Below are 21,225 nucleotides of genomic sequence, written 5' to 3' on the forward strand. Positions count from 1 at the left end.
ATGCCGGAGACGTGGATATCCTTTCCCGTGAAGTTGGCTCAGTTCTTGTAGGTCTGGGCCTGTGGCTTATATACCGACAGTAGTATATTTGTGGGGTTGCTATCCACGTAGCCGGTTAGTCCGGTGTTATCGAGACTGTTTGCGTAGCTGAGGACGGACTCGTTTGGGTAGCTGTAGAGGTCGCCGGGTCCACTATTGGAGTTTTACGATGATGTTGAATACTACAGATGGATTGAGGGTTATCGCTTGGAAGAAAGGGTGCCAGACACAAGAAGGAGCGGCGGCAGAGGAGGAGGAGCTGGAGGGGTATATGTAAAGTGGGAGACAACGGAGAGCTCTGGTAAATTTAGCCTCAAGAAGTATGGATATGTATATCAAAATTAAAATCCAAAATATTTGAGTACCTAGAAAGCTGTTTGAGGTTTTCGGTAAAGATTTGGAGAAGACTCTAAAAAGAACTAGCCCGAAGGGTTATGAGTTATGTGTTGACAACGTTGGAATTTTCCACGCTTCTTTTTGCCCCTGTCGAAGTGAATGTCACTCCATTCATCTCGATGGAATCGCCTCCCTTTATATGTCGACAGTACGGCACAGTCTATAAAAAAATAGAGGATCTCAAGGGGTTCCGGCCGACAAGCTCAGCAGTTCACAGAAAAGCTTCACAGGGCAAAATTTGCAACCATATCATAGAAAACATAGTCAGCGAACTTTTCGTAGTGTAACCACTATACGGGCAGGTGCAACGTCAGGATCAGTCATGGTTGTGGGGTGCCTAGGTCGGTTGTGAGATCTATAGGGATGCAGGTTGCCTGTCAAGGACCATGGCGAGATCGTTCTGGAAGGCAAAGTGGAAATACTATTCAAGCTTCCAACGTTAACGACGGCCGAATAAGGTTTTGGGGGTGGGGGGCCGTTAAATTCTTGTAGGGGTTTCATTTCGGGATATATACATTGTATAATTGTTAAATAGTTGACGATCAAGAGCTGGATTCCAGCCTGCTGCGGAATACCTAATTCAAATCGAAGGAGGGGTAGGAACCTGGGTCGTGAACTTCTAATTGCTCGCATTATGTGGCCCGTAGGATCTCGGGTTTCTGCAAGGACCCCATTCTAATTCAAATATCAGCAAGCGATTTGTAGCTTCTATAGGTAATCTATTGAAGTTCCAATGTTACATCGGTAATCGCTTCATTAATACAAAATTTGCAAAAGCAGATTGACTTGCCGGTCGCGCCTGGCAACATTTTCTATGGACTAGTTAATTAGTAGTCAAGCATGATACCCTTACTCACGATTCAAAACTTCCATTTTTGGTCAATACGGGCTTATGACCGCGAAGCTTATATTCGGATATCCATAACGTGAGGTTGACCTCAGTGTTTCCCGACTAAATTACCACACAACCTAGTAACAAGTGTGTTGTTACCATCGTATCGGCAGCCAATAGGAATGACTCCCGTATATGCGGATTGCTACTTTCGGTAACGGACAATGTTGGATATGCATCTATGGAGTGTGAATATGCACCTCAGGCTCGTTCTCCAAATTGGTCCAACATAGAGTCAAATTGGAACTCTAAAGTCATGAGTTTCGACCGAGGTCAGCCCAGCACGAAGGTTTAAAGCTGAAGATTTTGCATGTCGACTATGCTTGATTCCATTCTAATTTATTATAGCCCTTATCGAGGGATTTATTTCTTGATTCCAAATTGTAGCGCATTGGCTAGATTCTCACAGGTTTCCCATCCTAGACTCCTTAACAGTTTGCCCCTCCCTTTTCTCATCGACTCGTCATACTCTTCGTCCCCTAGGATCTTGGTCTGCCCGTTTGGTCCCCATACTACTACTACTTTCTCTCTAACGGTTTGTTCATTCTGTGAAATGAATCCCTCGCCGTATGCAAATCTAAAAAACCTTAGCGCCATATCTTCTCCCAACATTATTTCTTCATCGCTGAGGAGATGTCTATGGTTTTGTAGCAATAACGTAATGTCAAAAAGATGTGCAGCTAATCCTTTCCATTGAGAATCGAAATTGTTGGACTGATGGAAGTGGTATCGCGAAACTTTGGTTGAACTTTTGATATCGTCATAGAAGGTGTGTAGAATTGGGAGGTACCAGCGAAGGTCAGTGAGGAGCTCCACGCAGTCTACCAGTGATTTTCCGGCAGGATGGGGAGATGAAAGATCGTATGCTTTGATCACCGCGGACGCCGTAGTGGGCGCCAATGTCGATTTTATGCAATCTATGAAGTATTCTGCATTATTCGGGTGGTTGAGAACACGGGTTTTGAAGCAACTAGCCTATATTTGAGTTGCACAGGCAATAATTCAGTAAATGTAACGATTCAGCTACTGAGATAAAACTTACATCATGAAAGCAGTCTCCGATGACAAGCTCGTCGCACCAAGAGGGCCGTGTCTTCTCAGCGATTGTGTTCAAAGTAACCACATCATCTAGGAAACCAGGTTCTATACTGGGGCCAACATGAACTAGAGGTGGCAACTTCGAGATCACATCATCTGGAGAAAGCTCGTTCAATTTATTTCTCCTCTCCTCGGATGACTTTTTCTTCAGATCCAATGCTTGTATAACGTCGTTGTACAGTGCTTCTTGCTGGTGTTCGCCTTTGGAAGGGCGTAAAGTTGCACTACCAGACATTACTAATGCCCTGGTAAAGAGTGGCGTTGAGAGTTGAAGTAATGCGGAAAGTAGCACTGATTAGGTTACGTTAATATGCGCATAGATCCGAACCCCCGGTATTTAAGTATGGGTGAATCCTGCTTACTAGCACCCGCCGACTCTCCAAAGGCCGTTATATCGTTCGGGTCGCCACCAAACCCTTCAATATGCCTTTGCAGCCATTGGAAGCCGAGAACCTGGTCTTTCAACCCATAATTCCCAGTATTATTTAGTTCTTTACTTGCAAGGAGGCCGAGAATTCCAAGGCGATAACTATATGGTTGTTCCTTCGGTTAGTTTATGGTATACGTGAGCTCAGAAAATGCCAATAAGCCTAAAATTGTGGCATACTTAAAGGCGACACCTATTACTGGCTTCTCCTGTTTGACTGATAGATCAACAAGGTTCTGGAGATCTAATCGCTCGTTAGATATCCTGCGGAATCAAGACTGCAAATATGATCAGAGTAGAAAAATACCGTATTGCGGCCACGAGTTTCCGCCGACTACCCAGTAGCCGCTTTGATCAAAATCAGTCCTAGCCCTAGCTAATAATCCGCAAGTTCTATAATAGTAATCGGTAGAAGGCTTACCCATGGATCCTTACAGCCAGTATATCAGATTAGCAGTTAATAGGAGAGGGATGTTGGATAGTATAACAACATACCAAACGATGACTGGTAGTTTCTCTCCAGGCTTTAATTTCTTGGGAACTGTGATGACGACATTCAAGCCTTCTTCTTCATTCTGTTTATATTCGGCGTCATGAGGGAGTTCAACTCCAGAAAGTGCGAAGTCAAACTTGATACCGTTAGGTATCTGCGCGCAGAGAGGGCCCCATTGTGTCGCATCATAGGGTTCCTCCGTTGAAGAGATTGGGCCGTGATATAATGACGCCTTTTTGAAGCGTCCGTTGAAGTGGGCATATGGTAGTCCCCGGTACTGTGTGTTTGAGGGGAACGAGAGACCTCGTAGGGGTCCCAGTGTGGGGTGGTCCAGCGTTGACGACATATCTTCAAGTATATTGATATACGCGTATATGAGGAACGAAGGTGATTTCAACGCTCCCGTGAAACTGCGAGACTGTCAGCCGAAAGGCGGAAAACTGGCGACAAAGCCCTCGAGAATTCGTCCCCTTGCAACAAGAATTAGCACCTATCCGATTGTCGACGGTATACGACGCGACACCTCTCTGGAATTATTCTCTCTGATCAAGTCATGCAAAGCAAACCATACGCCCGGGCCTAGAATCCTGGAAACATGCGCACAGGCAACGGAGAATGCCCGTGTCATGTCGTTAACCCACTTCCCCCAATTCAACACAATTTACCCCGCAAAATGCAACAAGCCGGGTATTCTCCGCCTTCCGACACAACTAGCCGAAACCAAGCCCACAATTTGAAACTAGCTAAACCATATATTCTTTCGGATCGACAGAACTGACCGTGGGGCTTCGGTATTTGATGAACCGGGTGGCCAGAAGTCCGTATATTTTATACGTATTATCAAGAGCTTGCTCAGCAGGGGCGGGGCACTCAGCTGCGAAAGAAGACCAGAGTCATGTCATCCTTTGTCTTAGAGAACGAATCATTCGGGGGGTATGGAGATTATATAAGTTTCCAACGGCGTCGAGCTTTTTGTATCTTGTAATCTTATTACCCCAGATTTGTTCAACACACGTTGTGACATATTCCACTGTCAAAAATAGATCTAGACCAGAGGCTACAAAACAAGGAAAGTTGTACCGTAGCTAGACATCACAGGCACCATGGGTAAAGAAGAGAAATTAGACTACCAAAATATCTTCCACTGGGCGGAGACCCAAAAGAATGGCGATATCCCTTCTTTTGCTGTTCGAAAAAACGACCCATACAAGGTTGGTGGTAGTTGTGGTTATTCGTCGGCCCTGATATAATTATTTCAAAGTGACTCTGACCAAAGCGCATATAGTATCAAGCTGGGTTCAATAACCACTTCGAGTCAGAGGCGATTCCCGGAACCATTCCTCATGGACAAAATTCTCCACGCATGGTTCGGTGGGGCCTCTATGCCGAACAGATGACCGCCAGTGCATTTGTTGCCCCCCGACATTTGAACAAGAAGTCCTGGCTATACCGTGTCAAGCCAGCAATTGCGCACGACGGATTCGTAAATTTCTCGTTACCCCGGTTTTGAAGGAATACTAATTCGCTAACCAATACTTCTAATCGCAGAGCGATCTCCCAGACAACCCAGACACGGAGTCCTGCTTCCTTCCAATCAACCCCAAAGTGCATGTTTGCGCTACTCAGCTCGCTTGGCTTCCGCTCGATATCCCCAAAGATGGACAAGTTGATTTCGTTGATGGCCTAAAAACACTCGCTGGCAGTGGAGAACCCACCCTTCGAGAGGGTATTGCCATTCACATGTATATGTCCAACACCTCTATGACCAACAGAGCATTCGTCAACTCCGATGGCGACTTTTTGATCTGCCCGCAACAGGGTTCTTTAGATATTACAACGGAGTTTGGAAAGCTGTTTGTGCAGCCCGGTGAGATTTGTATTATTCAGAGAGGCCAGAAGTTTTCCGTAGACCTGCCAGATGGGCCATCCAGAGGCTATATCCAGGAAATCTGGGGAGCCAACTATGAGCTGCCGGAATTGGGTCCATTAGGTGCCAACGGTTTGGCGAACGCACGCGACTTCTTGCACCCCGTCGCCGACTTTGTCGTTGAGGATGAGCCATGGAAGATTGTTTATAAGCTTGGTGGGAAATTCTTTGAGTGCGCGCAGGATCATAACCCCTATAACGTCGTAGCGTGGCATGGAAACTATGTGGTAAGTTAATATTTCGTTTTTCTCTTGAATTGATAATATGTCTCTAATATTACCTGTTAGCCATACAAATACGACTTGACGAAGTTTGTCAACGTCGGCAGCATCTCGGTCGACCATATTGACCCCTCGATATTCTGCGTCCTCACGGCTAAATCCCGTGATCCTGCCGCACCACTCGCAGATTTCCTCATCTTCTCGCCTAGATGGGATGTAGCTTCGCACACATACAGACCACCATACTTCCATCGCAATGTCGCTTCCGAGTTCATGGGTTTGTTGTACGGTGAATACGGTGGCAGATCCGATGCCTTCCAACCCGGTGGTTGCTCTTTTGAGTGTGGAATGGTAAGATTTGTGTGAATTCTTTCTCTAGAGCCCTAAAGCTAACAAGTACCCGCCAGGTCCCACACGGTGTCGCATACGAAGAATACCACGCCGCATCGTCGCAACCACCACCAGAGATGCAGATTTCACCTAGATCCATCGCATTCATGTTTGAGTCCTCGCGGGCATTTACCATCACAGACTTCGCATGGAAGAGTGACAAACTCCATAAACACGATCCAACAATGTGGAAGTTTGAAGATAATTTGAGCAGACACAAAGCTGAAATCGAGAAGATTCTCCAAGCAAAAAGGAGTGCCGAAGGTGCGAATAGCGTGAACGGACACTAATTCATGTATATACCACTGTCATCTTTGCTTTTTGTTAATAATATTTTCGCCTAGGCACATAATGAATTGATTTCTTCCCCGGGTCTTTCCATCTCTCACCAAGCGCGATGGCGTTGACTTTGTTGGATTCTGGAATAGCCGTTACGCTCCTTATTTTTGCGGATATTGCGAAATTTCACGCAAACGGTAGGAGCGGTAAGCTGAACTCCTTCATACATATATAAAGTGCACTATGCTCCCGTCCCGATGCAATGGATTCTAGTTTGTGTAACTTCATTGACATCGCGCTCGTATTCGGCACACGGCCCAGGAATCCTGATCACTCATCTGGTATCTCATGCAGGTAAGACTCTCGCGTAGGCACCAAGCCGGCAAGAGTGGGTCTTCTTTCCAGCTCACCAGTTATTACTCGAAGCTTTAGTATTCTAGACAGGGTGGTAGGTTGAATAGAGTTTCCTCTCGCAATTCTTGAAGGAAAGGCCGACAGCCAGCCTGTCGTTTTCGTACTACACATGCTCTAGGCGAAAACCTCTTATCTGGAAGGAGCACGAGCGGCGTTGATCGGGAAGGTCTTCCAGCATCATGCAGCCGACGTTCTGACGTACCTACATCATTTAGGCATCACGTACCTTTATATAAAATCCTCATTTCATGAGGCCAAGTGCGTGACCACCGCTTCGAAGATTTTTCCCGCCAAAGCCGGCTAAGATGTCAACGCCATCGTCTGCCAGCGACTTCGATGCCATTCGGCAAACTCAAGCTCCTCCCCGATCGCACTTTGGGTTCCTCCGACCGAGGATAACCCATGTTGATAAGTCATTCTCTTCCATTAACCTCCCCTTTCTCTCACAGCCGACATCATATCAGCATGTGGACATCGGAAGTCAGCGAAACAATGGCAGTCAGAGCCCTGAAGGAGATGGCCGGAGCTCTCGAACGAAAATTTCGATATTCAAGTCGGATGAGCATCGTTTGAAGCACTCGATTCTACGCGGGAGTAAGCAGAAGCGGAGAGGAGAAATCGTTTTCCACTTTGTAATCTCGCTGATTGCTGTTATCTTTCTGGTATTGCCAATTCTGTCCTACAACCTGGACGGAAAAGAGGTGGATGAGACTGGTGATTATGGAAAAAGAATTCTGAATCTCATCCAATATGTAAGCATCAAGCTAGCTCCCGAATATTAAAACCTTCGAGTTAAGACCATAATACAAAGGACTAACCTGTGAATTTGAAGGGGCCCACAATATTTCCGATCATCTTTGCCGCTATTACGGGCCACTTTCTCCGATCGATAGCGCTTCGCTTGGCTGAGCGCGGAACAACCTTGGAAATGTTGGAACAGCTCACTCGCAGCATCACAATCGCGAGCACTATCACTACACCCTACCTCCTCAACTCTTATAACTTCCTCAGCGCCGTCCTTCTCTGCCTTTGGGCCATTTCTCCGCTTGGAGGACAAGCGTCTCTCAGAATTCTTAAGACAGAATTTGTAGACGTTCAAACTGATATCATTGCCAACTATCTTGATCCCTTCAATCAATCGAGTTTCTTGGAGATTGGTGCAGATGTCGGTCTTAGTTTAACAGAATCGAACAACATATATGTATCTAGCCTCCTTAGCTCTGCAGAGGTTAAAAACAGTCCCGTAGACTCTTGGAGAAATGTCAAAATTCCTTTGCTTGAAAGCTTTGAAAGGAACTCGACAGCTATCCAGGGTGAGCGAGGATGGTATGATGTTCCATTGGGGAATGTCACGTATTCCTCTCTACTAGGGACGCCCATCAGCAATCGTACTGCGAACTTTACTACCATCATCCAATCAGGTTACGCTACCATCGAGTGCTCTTCCTTAGAAATCATCGACCCAGATCTGTGTAATGAAGGCCGCTCGACTCGTTGTTTCAACACTTCGAACCCTCGTATCGCAGACTGGGTTTTCCCAGCACATCCGATCGAGGGCGACGAAGGCGCAAATGCGCTCTATATCATTACTGGATTCAATCAAACGCAGACCCTTCTGAACATCACCTACGACAGAACTACACCTATGGATATAATTATCCAATCTCGCGGAGAAAGCGGAAACTCCGTCGGACACTGCGTTTTATCGCAAACTTTCGTCGAGGCCCAAGTCGACTGTCTTAGCTCTAATTGTAGAGCATCTAAAATAAGACGTCTTGAAACGGGCCCGAGACGACCGCCAGTGTTGGTGGACGCCCCAAACTTTGTCCTGTATAATTTCTTCTTGTGGTTCGCCAGAGTTACACCATCGGGACATGTTGGTTATAGCAACCCAAGCCAGCTCTATGTTCTATTTCCGGAAAACCCTTTGTCAATGCAAACTGAATGGCTAGATCTAGCAAAAGCTGGCACAGAACTTTTTGGCACGCGCATGACACAGCTCATCAATACCTTTATGTCGTCGACTTTTGGTGGTGGGTTGTACTTAGGTTCCATCCCAATTAAATTCAATAGCACGAAGCAGTTTGCACATCAACCAGTCAACTACAAAACTTCGAAGGCGGTGAAAACGGAGCTTAAGCACATCTACGTGGTGCAGAAACTATGGGCTAGCATAACCCTTCTTGCAAGCTTGTTGCTCTTATCCATGGGCATTGCAGCTGCCGCTATAGGCTTCTATACTCTAGCGCCGGATGTCTTGACAAGTTTGTCAGCTCTTGCAAACGAAAGCCCGTGGTTTGATACTTACAAAGAGGGTACCACTTTGGATGGCGATGATAAGGCCGTTGCTTTGAAGCGAAGGCTTGTTAGGCTCGGGGATGTGAAAAGGTTTGAGGAAGTTGGATACATTGCGTTGGGAACAGTGGATACCGAAGTCGTTAGTGTGGGACGATTAAGCACGGATAGAACCTACAGATGAAGAAAGAGCCGGTGGTATTAGGTCACTACATAGCCGTCTGTCTTCGCGTGTACGAATTTGATTTCAGGTGTCGAGGAGTCTAAGTTTTAGACAGGAAGGAGTTTTCATTTCTTGGAGCTACATGCATGAATAATGTTTAATTTTCGTCCCACAAGGAATCCTGATCACTATTCTAAATTTCATTAAAGCAATATTCCGCCTTCCTAGGCCTTTGTAGTTTCCAAAGCATCACATAGAAATGGTCGGAGACATGCCTGGAAGAGCTACCTCAATATTCGGTGTCTCATTTTCATGAGTAGAACTCTCTGTATCGGATACAGAGGTGATACTGGAAGCATTTGAGGTATTGAAAGTGCTAGATACACTTGATAATTCGGAATCCGACTGCTCCTGTTCGCTACTACTCTCAGGCCCTCCAGCTAGCTCTTGCATCGTCAAATCTCGACCTTTCCTCTCAATTGCTAGCGCTCTAATTTTCTTCAATCCATCGTGTCTTTGATCCCTCCACGCTATCAACGCACCGACTGTATTCCCTGTTGTGCAAAGTTGGCCAAGCGTTGCTGTATATAACTTTAACAAATCGATATCATATGGTGTCATTTTCTTGAGTACCTTGGGGTCATTGAGTTTGTTGTCCAGCTGCCTGTGGATTCCGAGAACGTCTTGCCGCAAATGGGGCCAAACACAGGCACGCAAGAGCTGTCTGGTCGTCTCCTGCTCGGAGGCATTTTTGGACGTAGGCCTGGGCTTTCTCGGCATCGCTCTGGGAGTCGTATATGTTTGGGCCCGTTAGATATAACGGGCTATCTTGCCACAAACGCTTGTGAGCCATCTTGAGATACATCATAGCGAGTGACCACACCTTCGCAGTCCGGGCCCAGCTTTCAATCGTTTCGTCAAGCTCTTCATCGCTCATGTCTATGAGATCGTGGAAAATATTCCATAGACCCAAAACAGCCAGCTTCATACAGTCTCCCCAGGGGTTTTTGGTGGCAAGCATTTCGGGGCGTTTCCCCAGTGATACCGTCATCATAAAAGTTGCCACCGCCGCTTGATTATCAGGTTCTCTTAACATCTCGCAGAGGTGGTAGTAGTATGAGCCACCGATCTTCTTCTTGTTGCGCAGCATTTTGGGGGCGTGGACATCGAAAATCTCGAGCATGCAGGCAATCACGTTGCTGTAGAGGACCTGCTCATAAGAGTAGGCAGAGGACTGTACCGCCAGTGTGCTAAGAACGCTGTAAGTATGGCAGCTGACGATCGAATCCGGGTTGAGGAGACGGTCCTGTTCCCATTGATCCAGTACACCCATCATAGGGATGGTATCGAAACGGCCGAGGCCGTCACTAATAGAGCATAACTCAAACTCATCCCCGTTGGGGGCATGTCGTATATGGTTTGGGTGTGTGCACTTTGATGGTAGAGGCCCTGTTACTGTGGGCGGGAGGCACGAGTTTCCACACATATGGTCAGGGATTCTTGATGTATAACGATACTTTGTAGGCTTTCCGAGGTATTTAAACGCTGAGGCGCGTTTTTCTACTGCTCCTACTACTTGTGATAGAGCTGGTGGCCCCGGAACTGGTAGAGGTATCGCTGATGGAACCTCAAATGTGGTTATTGGGATTGCTGGTACCGGCGTTTTTAGTACCAGCTCTACCTGCAAAGATGGCGAACAAGTCTCTAGTGACGGTGCATGATGATTTTGATACTGTTCAAGAGCTTCTTGACTTTGTTTTGTCAGTGGGAAAGCAGTCTTGGAGGGCCCGTGGTGGAAGTAATGGATGACTAGAGGAACGAATATACAGAGGAAGAGGACAAGTAAGCAGTTCATTAATGGAGTTGGCACGAAAATCCTCCGCGAAAGTACTTCAAAAGAGTTTCTTTGTTCTTTGAATTGTGATTCAAACCACATGTTAGCAACGGGGTGGGACGAAGCAATTCTTGTATGTCTGGAATTATTAGGAGGGGTGGGAGGGTGGTCTCTGATATAGACAGCCACAAACCTTTCGCAGAATACAACAGCTTTTAGCAGCCTACCCTGGCGTTTTGAAGAATCCCGAGACTACGAAGTTAATATCCCTTAGCGGTGGTTTTGAAAGATACAGTTGCTAGTTGGATGATTTCTGCTTCGCGAATATATGTTGGTAGTATTTTATAACCCTTGGAGCTTTGGGTGTACTGCATAAACAGGCAGCACGTTAATTTGGATTCTATTGAATAGTTTTCGGGGCAATATTCGAACCGGCATCCCTGTACATACTATTAGCCAGCATTAAAGATCGATCTGGACAACATATCATATTGCAGATATTAGTAGGTACGAAAGGCTTAAATGCTATGAATGATGGTTTGGCAACTTCGTCACGATCGCAGGTTCCAAACACATGCACATATATGAAACGCAAACAAGGGCAAAGACGGGGAGTTTAGTTGCTGAGCCTCTTCTGGCCTTCAGACTATTGAGCCTCTTCAACTTAGTATCAAAGTACAACACCCCTTCTGTGTCATAGATCGCAAAATAGTTGGGCCCCGTGAGTTCGCTGGGTCCAGGCCGAACGAATACCCAGGAGGACTGCTGCTAAATTTTATCTTCCAGCTTCTCATGGGGAATGATCAACTGTTAGCATGTTTACTGGCAGCATTATGAAACCATCATATGCAAGGTAAAGATGAATGTATAACATGGTATAACACGACCCAACATCAAAATACAACAGCCTGGTTTGATTTGCCCCGTGCCACATGTATATGCTGTGTAGAACCTAGCTTTCTTTCTTTTTGTGGGATTTAGACAAGAGTTCTAGCGGCGATACGATGCCCCAAATAAGATTGGACTGGGAAGTTTAGACGGTCCCTATGATCAAGTGAAACGACTCAGTAGCTATAGTTTTTAGTTGATATTTTGTGACGAAGAAAGCTTAGACAAGGGAGTTAGACAATGTTAAGAGTACCCCAGCCTTTTAGAGATCTAGAACGACAGGAAGGTTAGAAAGCAAGCACTCGAGTAATTGTGCTACAGATGTCATTAATCGACCTCATTGGCTCCTCTCGTTGCCTCATCCATCCTAATAAAAACTATCCCTACGCCGGCCAGGACTGGAATGCTTAACCACCAGTGTTCCACCACGATTGCCTAGCAATCTATCCAAACTACACCGATATAGAAGAGACAAATGGTGACAGCTGCGATTATCGCCCATCGTTGTGAAGTAGTCTGAACGATATCAAATCCGAGGTTCCAAACCCCTACGCCTGCACAGGCAACTAGAAATGAGAGGACAAAGAAGGATTGTATGTAACGAGAGAAGGGAGCTGTCTCAAGGGTGGGTGCGAACGAAGTGTCGGTGATTATTTCCGTGCCTGAAGTCGGTTTTTCACCAGATTTTGTAGTATGGTCGATGTTTTTGGAGTCGTTTGAATGGAGCGGACTTTTGATTGCAGCCTTCGAGGTTCCCATCTTTCTATGATGATTGTGATATATCGATCATGATATCTTCATGTAACCTGATTTTCTCAACTAGATCTGGGTACAAAGGGCGGGCCGCGCGGGTGAAAAGTCTATAGTGGGTCCTAGATAATAACTTCATATTGCGAGCCATTTGCGAATAGTTAGTATCGATAACCTGATTTATATATACAGTCGATCGGGCTTTAATACATTGAGTTATTTGACGATTTGAGACTTTAGGATTTTACCTTCGAGATGCGGCATGAATATACTTCGGATAGAAGATATAACACGGAGTCTTTCGGATCTTGAGATCTTGAGTCCACTTACAGGGGAAAGCTTGAGAGGGAGACATAAAGCGGTCCTGCAATAACGCCGAGGCTTTGTGCAACAATTGGAAGCGATTGCCTCTTACGAACGTCGCTCCAACCTCAACACATTTTTACAACTTCATGCGCATGTGCATGCGCATGCTTCATCCATGATCGCTGTGTTCACTCCTAGCATATCAAATCTTGAGAAAGATGTTGACTTGATGGTGTATTACAATTATTCTATTCTAGTACATAGTAGTGTACACGCCAAATCTGTGAATAGACAAAGCCCAACCGCACAAATAGAGCATATTATGCGCTCCCCCATAGCTAGCTAAACTCTAAAACTTTTATAATTCGTCATAGGGAGAGCACTTAGATGATGTTGACGATTCCAGCAGTGGTATCGAATTCAAGGGTCAAGCCAGCAGCGACATTGTTGTCATGGCGGGACCAGACGATAGCGGTGTCGCCTAAGATATTGTCAGCACAATTATCCAAGGATAGGTTAGGATATTGAAGATGAGCACTTACTTGACTTCTTCTGGATGGCGACAGTACCATCCTCACTATTTTCAACGTGATAATACGTAATAGTAACCTTGTTGTTGTTAGACAGGGTGACAGTAAAGTGGTAGTCGTTCTCCGTGCTATCGTATGCGCTGACAATGTACTCCAAAGTAATAGAGTCTCCAGAGATCTCGTAGTAGATGCCTTGAACCTTACCCCCATTGATGAAAAGGTCTGACCAGAATGGAAGGATGGCAACGTCAGGGAGCTCATCGGGGCCGAGTGGGAGAGGGCCACCATTGCTGTCATCATCGGTATGGTAGTACCAGTAGTTTCCTTGGGAGTACTCGTCGAGCCAGATCAAGCCGTTGACACTAGCGAAGACGAGGTTGGATTTGAGGCCGTAGACCTCGGCCTCAAATGGTATCTCAATGCGATAGTATGCATCGTCAACATCGAACGGAGCTGGAGAGTTGACATCACCTCTGCAGCAAACTGGGGTCGGGCTGGTAAGAACCAAGCTGGGAGCGGTGATTGTCGCAGTTTCAGTTGTAAGAATCCACTCGGTCACAGTCTCGGTCTCTGTCTCGCTCACACTGCTGGTCAAAGTTTCAGGCAGATCAGTAGCCGTGACAGTGAGAGTTGTGAGAGGGATTGTTAAGCAGTTGCAAGCGCTTGAAAGGCGAGATGGGTCGATCGAAGTAGAGAGGATGTATCCTGGCGTCGAGATAGACTTGGTGCTGGTGGTAGTGGTGCTGGTGCATCGCTTCTTAAGCTTTTCAAACTCAACGTCGGTTTCCGTGATCACAAAGGTCTCAGTGACCGTAGTGGTTCGGAATTCAGTAAGTGTCACGACAGCTGTGGCGGTCGGTGCGGGAGGCACGGTCTGGGTGACAGCTGGGAGGTCCAAGAACTGACTGCAGAATGCAATCGAGTCATCAAGACGCTGGGTCGCCCTCAAAAGACGGAGAACATTGTCGGCATTGCAGCCACTGCTTCCAGTCCTATCTTCCAAAAGAGGATGGGCCAATGAGGAGGCTCCGAGAGCGAGGAGAGATACTAATGACACCAACATCTTCCGAGATTGACTTGATCTATATCTATCGGCAGTCGACTAGAGGGTTAAAATGAAAAGGGCGGCGGGAGGATTAGATGAATATAAATACTTGAAATCTTGAGTACCAAACGAGTGAGTGAAAGTTTGCTCCTAATAAAGCGGCCAAGAGGAATGCAAATGGTGCCTCAATCTAGAATGAATTAACCTTCGAGACGATAGACTGATAAAGAATGACTGCAGGTTAGATCACGCATCTGCAAAAACGAAAATGGAAGCAGAGGAAGAGAGGCAAATCCAAATTCAGTGGTGGATGAGCTCTCATTTGTATGCCTTCAGCCAGGCTTCGCCTAACATCTGCAGTCAGTATGCAGCCAGTATCAAAGACAAGGAACCGCTGTTCAAGATTCCAAAGCCTCATCTCACCATCCCACCTTTAGCCTGCGCAAATGCTTCAAGACGGCCTGAGTTTTTGTGCGTTAAATTCCAGTTGGCCAGTTTCTTCGCTCATCCTAAACCTTCTTAACAGTGGCGTCTTAAGCAAGGTAGACTTGGGTGCCCCTGGCAGGATGTCTGGGTCCGGCTCCCCTTAATCTGATGCGCCAAGTTGCACAAGCTAAACCTCATTTCGCCAGAACCTTTACCTTAACCCAGCTGGAGCCGGTTACCCGGTGCCCTACTAGCCAACTTTCAAGTAAAAGACTGCTTACAGCGACAGGCCTTGAAAACGTGGTAATTTACAGGTCGCATGGGCCTCCAAGCTTCACATCCAAGACCGAAAAGGGGCAGAGAAAATTCTTCCGTTATTCGATACCGAGCAAGAGTGTAATGTACTCCATATGATCGAAGATCTTCTACAAAAGTTGACAGTGAAGATCACGGGGACCACAAGACTTAGGGCTCTTATCGATACTGCATGCCGCAAGATCTACCTTAACTAAACCCCACGCATATTGTCACGAAATGAGTTAAGTAGCGATGAAGAGTCTTGCGGCGTCCTGAAGGTTAACTTGCTCAAAAACCGCCCTGCTCTTTGCGACGGGATGTGCCGGAACTCCAACCTTTCAGCGGAAAACGTTAAACTGGGCAATTATGAGGCAGTGTCAAAGACACGATCACATACTTCGTGTCAAGCGGTAGCCAGCTTCGCCAAGACCATTTGTTGCTTTGGCCTGCAGCTAAACCACAAGCCGCGCTCGATTGATGCGAATCTTAATTGCTTTGCGGTAAGAATGCGGCCTTCCCCGAATCGCACCAAAGTATTGTCTCGTACCCAGACCTCGCTGGCCAAAGTAGTGGATACTGGAGTTACATAGAAAATTCAGTTGCCAATAACTCGTCTCGAATGGTACCGTCTACACTATTTTTCGACGCGATGCCGATGTTTGTGGTTTTGGTGATAAGATTCTTAGCAAATGTTAATGCAACTGAACAATCCCTACCAAAGTTTTCTTACAAGGAACAGAGCTAATGACCGAAATCCCTCACTTCACAAGGTTTGATACTTTGTATGCACAATATTACGGTGTATGTTATTACACCCTTTGTGATAGAACCGGCAGTTATTGTAACTTAATTTCGGGTTTTTCCCAATCCGACGCGCATAATCATCAATGAATGACACCACGATTGAAGGGACACGCCTAGATATTCTCTCGTATTAGACCCAAGATTTTTTTAGAAAGCCATGTCAACCGCGTGGCTGCCCCGTCATAGTTGAAATAGGAAAGAAATCTGGAACAAGCGGTTGCTCGGCACTCAGGTGGGTCCAAAATTAAAGCTGTGTTATCAGAACCTCTCTATACAATTTTAATTCCGACACAAAAAAAGATGACAAAACTACTGGGTTTTGGAGGTCTTTGCTATAAAGTGTTAATTAGGATATGAAGATATCTTAGCTATAAGGAGGCGAGATATTTGTAAGTTTAGACTAAGCTTGCGATCCTACAAAGTGGGGAGCTGCTTGATGGGACCAAGTAGGCTACCGCCTATATGTAGTTAACTATAGGTAAGTTGATATTGCCGTCCACCACTTGGACCACCCGACATTCTCAAGCAAGTCAAATAACTCTGGATAACGCTGGGCTTCCGCCAGAGTCGTGACCATTTTTGCCTTCCCGTCTCCAAAAACCTTCATTGGACCTGTCGCGATCTCTTGAAACGGCGCCCAAGGTTCCTCGCCGTTGGCGAAACTTATGAACGCCTCCTGCATCTCTCCACTGGTATTGGCTCCATGTTCATTCAGCCCATTCGAATTGTAGTTTCCCAATGCGACAGCGACATCGAGAATGTGGCTTACTTTCCCACCCCACATTCCATCCCAAGGATTACGATAATTGAAGTGATAGACGTATGATTTACCTGGGAATCCTGCAGCAAGGTAATGTGTTGGGGCCAGGAAGCCAATGTCGGAAGACATTTGGAGAAGCGTATCGAAGGCCTGGTCTGGCGGAGTATTTGCATCTATTTGATAGTGCTGTTTTATGAGTGCAAGATCTTCTGGGTCCGACAAAAATGACTTTTCAAAATGTGCAGGGAATGTTGCCGGAATCGATGCAACACGACCAGCAGCTAAAATCCCAAGACCCATAACAAGACCCTAGTCAAATTTAAAGTCAGCTCAGACGGTCTAAAACGTGGCTGCAGGGGCCCTCATATCGAAATTTACATCGTCTTTGTTATCCCCCAAAATCATGGTCTTGCACCATGTTTTTCCCGGGATCGAAAGATCTTCAGGATCTGATATGCAAAAAATTCCATGTGCCTTTGGTAGGAAGATTCGATCAATAGCAGGAAGTGCCGGTACAACTTGGAAAGTCTTCTTCACGAGTTCGTCAACGGGAATCGTACGAAGGGCCTCTTGCTGTTTGTCAAAAGGTTCTTCGGCCAGGCCAAGTAGACCCACCGCCTTTCTATAACTAAGTTAGCAGTAATTCGTCATACAGCAAATTTAAAAGGGCCGGAAAAGTATCCCATACTCGTAAATTGAATCATGGGCTTCTAGAGGAGCGGGGGGTATTAAACAACAGGAACCACCCATGGCAATTAGTTTGTTGAAAAGTGGCTCCTCTTGCCATAAAAGAGTTGTCACTGCAGCGGCGCCAGCGCTCTCCCCAAGTGCCGTGATGTTGTCAGGATTGCCTCCAAAACCGTGAATATACCGCTGGATCCACCCAAAGGCGGTCACAAGATCTTTGAACCCGTAGTTCCCCCCGTGGCCAGCCTCTGCCATTTCAGTGGACGTAAGGAAGCCGAGGACGCCAAGTCGATAGCTGGATCAGACCTGTTAGCAAAATATATTACCTGCTTAGGATCTCCAAGTGGATGCAAGATGTTCAACTGGAATCCCATACTTCACGCTGACACCAACAATCGGCTTCCCTAGCTCCGCCGATGTGTTCACAATGTGGGCTAAATCATACTGTGGCCAGGAACTTGCGCCAAGTTGGAAATTTCCTCCATGGACCCAAACCAAGACAGGGAGATCTGAATATTTGACATTTGTAGACGAAGGTACCGTGATATTGAGAGTCAAACAGTCCGATTCCGACATGGTGTTTACAACGTCATCAATAGGGAGAACTTGGCCAATGAGATCAAATTCCCCTGCACAAGTGTCAGCACCCTGAGGCGCCTGCGGTCCATAGTGAGTCGCATTCGCATCCTTTGGAATATGAGGAACTGCCTCGGAGAAGCGTTCGGGGATTTCTGCGTACTTGAGGCCTAGATATTGTCGGATGGTAGGCGACTTTTGGATTCCCGTGACCCTACCCAAATACGGATGCTCAAGTGTTATAGTATCCATGACTTGTGTACCATCCGTCGACGTCTCCTCGAGTTTCAGTGTTGTAGTCCGTATACGTGGGAATTTCGAGCACGATTGCTTGCTGTTAATGTTGGATCACAGCGCAGCCCTAAATGTTTTGTTTGATTGAACATTCGGCATATAGATAGAGTGGTATAGAAGGCGATGCTTGCTTGGCTTCAATTGCGGGCACGAACCAGGACTCCCGCCATATCATCACAAGACTATCTGGTGACGTCCTCCCAACAGCTTCCCGTTTGCGGGGTTGCGGGGTGGGGCTGTTTGTGGTTAGACCACTCATTGGCTTCCGATGATGTCGGGCCGAGAAAAGTCGCTTCTTGATCAACCTCAATTTTGCCACGCATTACACTCGGTTTGAACTGCCGCTAGCTCGAACCTGCTAGCCTTAAGTTCCAATCAGTTAAACCCACATACTTTCAGAACGAGTAACGTACTTGGCTAAGCAGTACGGAGTATCTACACCGGTGCCAGCGTCCGCGAACATGCCCGTATCGGTACCCGGCGCCCGGAGGCCAATCACTAGGTTTAAATGAACCTTCTTCTGTGGTTTTCTAATCGAGAAAGTTTTTGCCTGAAAGGTAATCCTGTAAGAAGCGCGACAAATCCATCGAAAAGGAACAACTAAGCTCAACACAAAAGAGCCTAGGAACGATGTCTTTGGAAATCGACGTCCTCATCTGTGTAAAGGCTGGGTCTAGAACTCACAACCAGACTGTTTGAATATACAGAATTCTACAGATACCTACATACTTTTGTGATGGAATGGTGTTTCTGAATTCCAAGCGAAGAAACTAATCTAGAGGTCATCGTTCGCGGCTCAGCTGCATGCATATGCTAAATGTTCGTTACTTAGCACTAAGTGTTGAATTTGTTGCATTATTTCGGGGGCGTTCTTAAAATAAATTTCGAGTTTCCACGATCTATGGATCTACTATCTCAAATGAAGGCGATGACCGGATAATTATCACTGATCAATTCGATTAAATACAGAGATTTGAGAGCGCATTGCGACCAGTACTGGCAAAGTACAAGACTATGCTGGGAAACGGTTAATTACAGATCCGTAAAACATTAAATTTAAATTAATGGAAGCCCGGCTGTTTTCTCAATTTGTGATCGTTTCGCAACAGATAGGGGGTTCGGCATACATATATACGTATGCGCGAAGAGGATCATTGATAGCTAGACTAAAGATTGGGAGAAGGTTGAGTGCGATGTGCGAGCCAGAAGAACATTTGTTCTAAATTTGGATGCAGGCAAAACATTACCTGCTGGCGAATATTCACAGAAGAGCATATTTGGAAGTCTATATAATACCACGATTAGCTCCCTCCGTTGAATTTCAGTAACAAAGAGATTGTTCAGATTATATACTCACCCGCTTACACAGTTCTTGACGTACGCACAACCGATTTGTTTAGTATTCTTCCAGACAACCGTCGTAAATGGCCTGCCTCACTAGAGAATTCAAGGTTATTAAAATTATACTTCAAAACCTCGTTATGCTACCTAATTGTAGCTATTTAGTAGTTGTTACCGACATTCGAATAGTAACAGAAATGGTGTGACTTACAAGGAAGCATAGTATGCTGGGTTAGGATGTTCCAGCAGCTATGTTCTCACCGTATTTATTGTTTGCTGTATGGGCGGAAACGCACTTCCGAGCCGACTTGAGGGCGGCTATGGCTAGAGTAGTATTCCACTTCAATGCCGGGGCACTATGATGAGCTCTCCAAGCGTTATGATATTGCAATATATCATTTCGAAGAGACATGCCGATGGTGCTGACAATGAATTTGTGCCCCGTTTATCTATCTCTGCCGTAGCATCAAGGCCAGCGCTACCATCGCCAATGTCTATATTTCTGTCAACATCGACCTCGAAGTTTTTTCCGCGCACAATCTCCCAGAGCACTAAGGTCAAGACCTACATCTTCCATTGTAGCGACATCTTTATATTTGCCTCCGCTAGCAGTGGGGGAACCCAAAGTGGTGGACAAGAACAAAGCAACAAGAGTAGTGTACGATAGTTTCGCCTTTAAGGTAAGATTTAGGATATATCGATAAGCTCGAGATCTGATTCTTGAAAGCTGTTTTTTAATGTTTATAAGTGAAAGCGCGCGCTGTATGTGCGATGTGAATGGTATTACTGGATTTATGCGATGCTAGACCGGGCTTATATGCACTTCCTTGAAGGCAAAGTTGACATGCGTTAGATGAAAGGGGGGGGTGCCGCAATCGAGAGATGGTAGCTTTGAGACAGTACCCAGGAGCAATGACAAATCTAAGGGGCGAAACGGCCTCAAGAGTATTTGAGGCTCCATGGATCCAACATGGGGCACACAATTTGGTTTTCTTCCTTTGACGAGAATATACCGCTTCATACAGATCAGACATGATAAACTTCTTATTTGAGAAGCGAAAATCATTTCCAATGCGCCCATCCAACCGTCGGCCCTTCGCCGTTTATTGTCTCTGAAAATTGAAAGAATTCCGGAAGCCTATAAAGCATTACCTATCTAGGAAGCATTTTCGTCTATATGTGTGAAGGTGCTGGATGTTAGCAAGACATCAAGTTTCACGAAAGCGTCTTCTTAGTACCTAAATTCTTGATCTGCAGCAATCTATACTGAAAGACCCCAATTCCGGGTTTCCAAAGAATATAATATTTTAACATCTTGGGATGCTAACCTCGATACTTTATGGTTGTGTTGAACTTTCGGGGTCTAGCGAACTGGGTCATCTCCTGGGGTTAAACCGAAAACGGTCGAGATGTCTCCGTCTCTCACTTCTGTATCGTTTACAGCATAAGCGTGATGCAAGGATGATGGCGAAACGGGCCTCTTTCGCTTAAGCTGTAGACCCTCACGTTTCAACATCAGTAGCTTGGCTATAGCGCTACATCGGGATGTTATCAAGACATGGATTCTCAAGACCCCTTGCGATATATCTTTATCTATAGCTTCGTCGGGTTTGGTAATTTCAACTCAGCAAGTTTGTGATGGCATACAAATGT

General features: G+C 46.0%; 6 protein-coding genes across 6 annotated transcripts; 2 read left to right on the top strand and 4 right to left on the bottom strand.

Annotated features, from left to right (window-relative positions):
- Nucleotides 1-1,690: 1,690 nt before the first annotated feature.
- Nucleotides 1,691-3,691, bottom strand: DFL_008023 (uncharacterized protein; the record flags this gene model as incomplete). Its single annotated transcript, XM_067637697.1, has 7 exons — nucleotides 1,691-2,302; nucleotides 2,370-2,716; nucleotides 2,788-2,954; nucleotides 3,033-3,096; nucleotides 3,160-3,200; nucleotides 3,274-3,282; nucleotides 3,348-3,691. The coding sequence occupies 7 exons, from the start codon at nucleotides 3,689-3,691 to the stop codon at nucleotides 1,691-1,693; spliced, it is 1,584 nt and encodes a 527-aa protein (XP_067485660.1).
- Nucleotides 3,692-4,448: 757 nt separating this feature from the next.
- DFL_008024 (uncharacterized protein) lies at nucleotides 4,449-6,173 on the top strand (the record flags this gene model as incomplete). The annotated part of the gene is made up of 5 exons (XM_067637698.1): nucleotides 4,449-4,556; nucleotides 4,631-4,828; nucleotides 4,894-5,499; nucleotides 5,560-5,844; nucleotides 5,901-6,173. 5 exons carry the CDS (start codon nucleotides 4,449-4,451, stop codon nucleotides 6,171-6,173), a joined length of 1,470 nt encoding a protein of 489 aa, XP_067485661.1.
- Nucleotides 6,174-6,881: 708 nt separating this feature from the next.
- Nucleotides 6,882-9,055, top strand: DFL_008025 (uncharacterized protein; the record flags this gene model as incomplete). The annotated part of the gene is made up of 2 exons (XM_067637699.1): nucleotides 6,882-7,328; nucleotides 7,409-9,055. 2 exons carry the CDS (start codon nucleotides 6,882-6,884, stop codon nucleotides 9,053-9,055), a joined length of 2,094 nt encoding a protein of 697 aa, XP_067485662.1.
- Nucleotides 9,056-9,674: 619 nt separating this feature from the next.
- DFL_008026 (uncharacterized protein) lies at nucleotides 9,675-10,367 on the bottom strand (the record flags this gene model as incomplete). The annotated part of the gene is made up of 1 exon (XM_067637700.1): nucleotides 9,675-10,367. One exon carries the CDS (start codon nucleotides 10,365-10,367, stop codon nucleotides 9,675-9,677), a length of 693 nt encoding a protein of 230 aa, XP_067485663.1.
- A 2,828-nt stretch (nucleotides 10,368-13,195) lies between these two features.
- On the bottom strand, nucleotides 13,196-14,405 carry DFL_008027 (uncharacterized protein; the record flags this gene model as incomplete). Its single annotated transcript, XM_067637701.1, has 2 exons — nucleotides 13,196-13,293; nucleotides 13,355-14,405. 2 exons carry the CDS (start codon nucleotides 14,403-14,405, stop codon nucleotides 13,196-13,198), a joined length of 1,149 nt encoding a protein of 382 aa, XP_067485664.1.
- Nucleotides 14,406-16,386: 1,981 nt separating this feature from the next.
- Nucleotides 16,387-18,189, bottom strand: DFL_008028 (uncharacterized protein; the record flags this gene model as incomplete). The annotated part of the gene is made up of 4 exons (XM_067637702.1): nucleotides 16,387-16,983; nucleotides 17,053-17,296; nucleotides 17,363-17,656; nucleotides 17,738-18,189. 4 exons carry the CDS (start codon nucleotides 18,187-18,189, stop codon nucleotides 16,387-16,389), a joined length of 1,587 nt encoding a protein of 528 aa, XP_067485665.1.
- Between the last annotated feature and the right edge of the window lie 3,036 nt (nucleotides 18,190-21,225).

This window comes from Arthrobotrys flagrans, assembly GCF_004000055.1.
Source record: "Arthrobotrys flagrans strain CBS H-5679 chromosome Unknown unitig_1, whole genome shotgun sequence".
NCBI lineage: Eukaryota > Fungi > Ascomycota > Orbiliomycetes > Orbiliales > Orbiliaceae > Arthrobotrys > Arthrobotrys flagrans.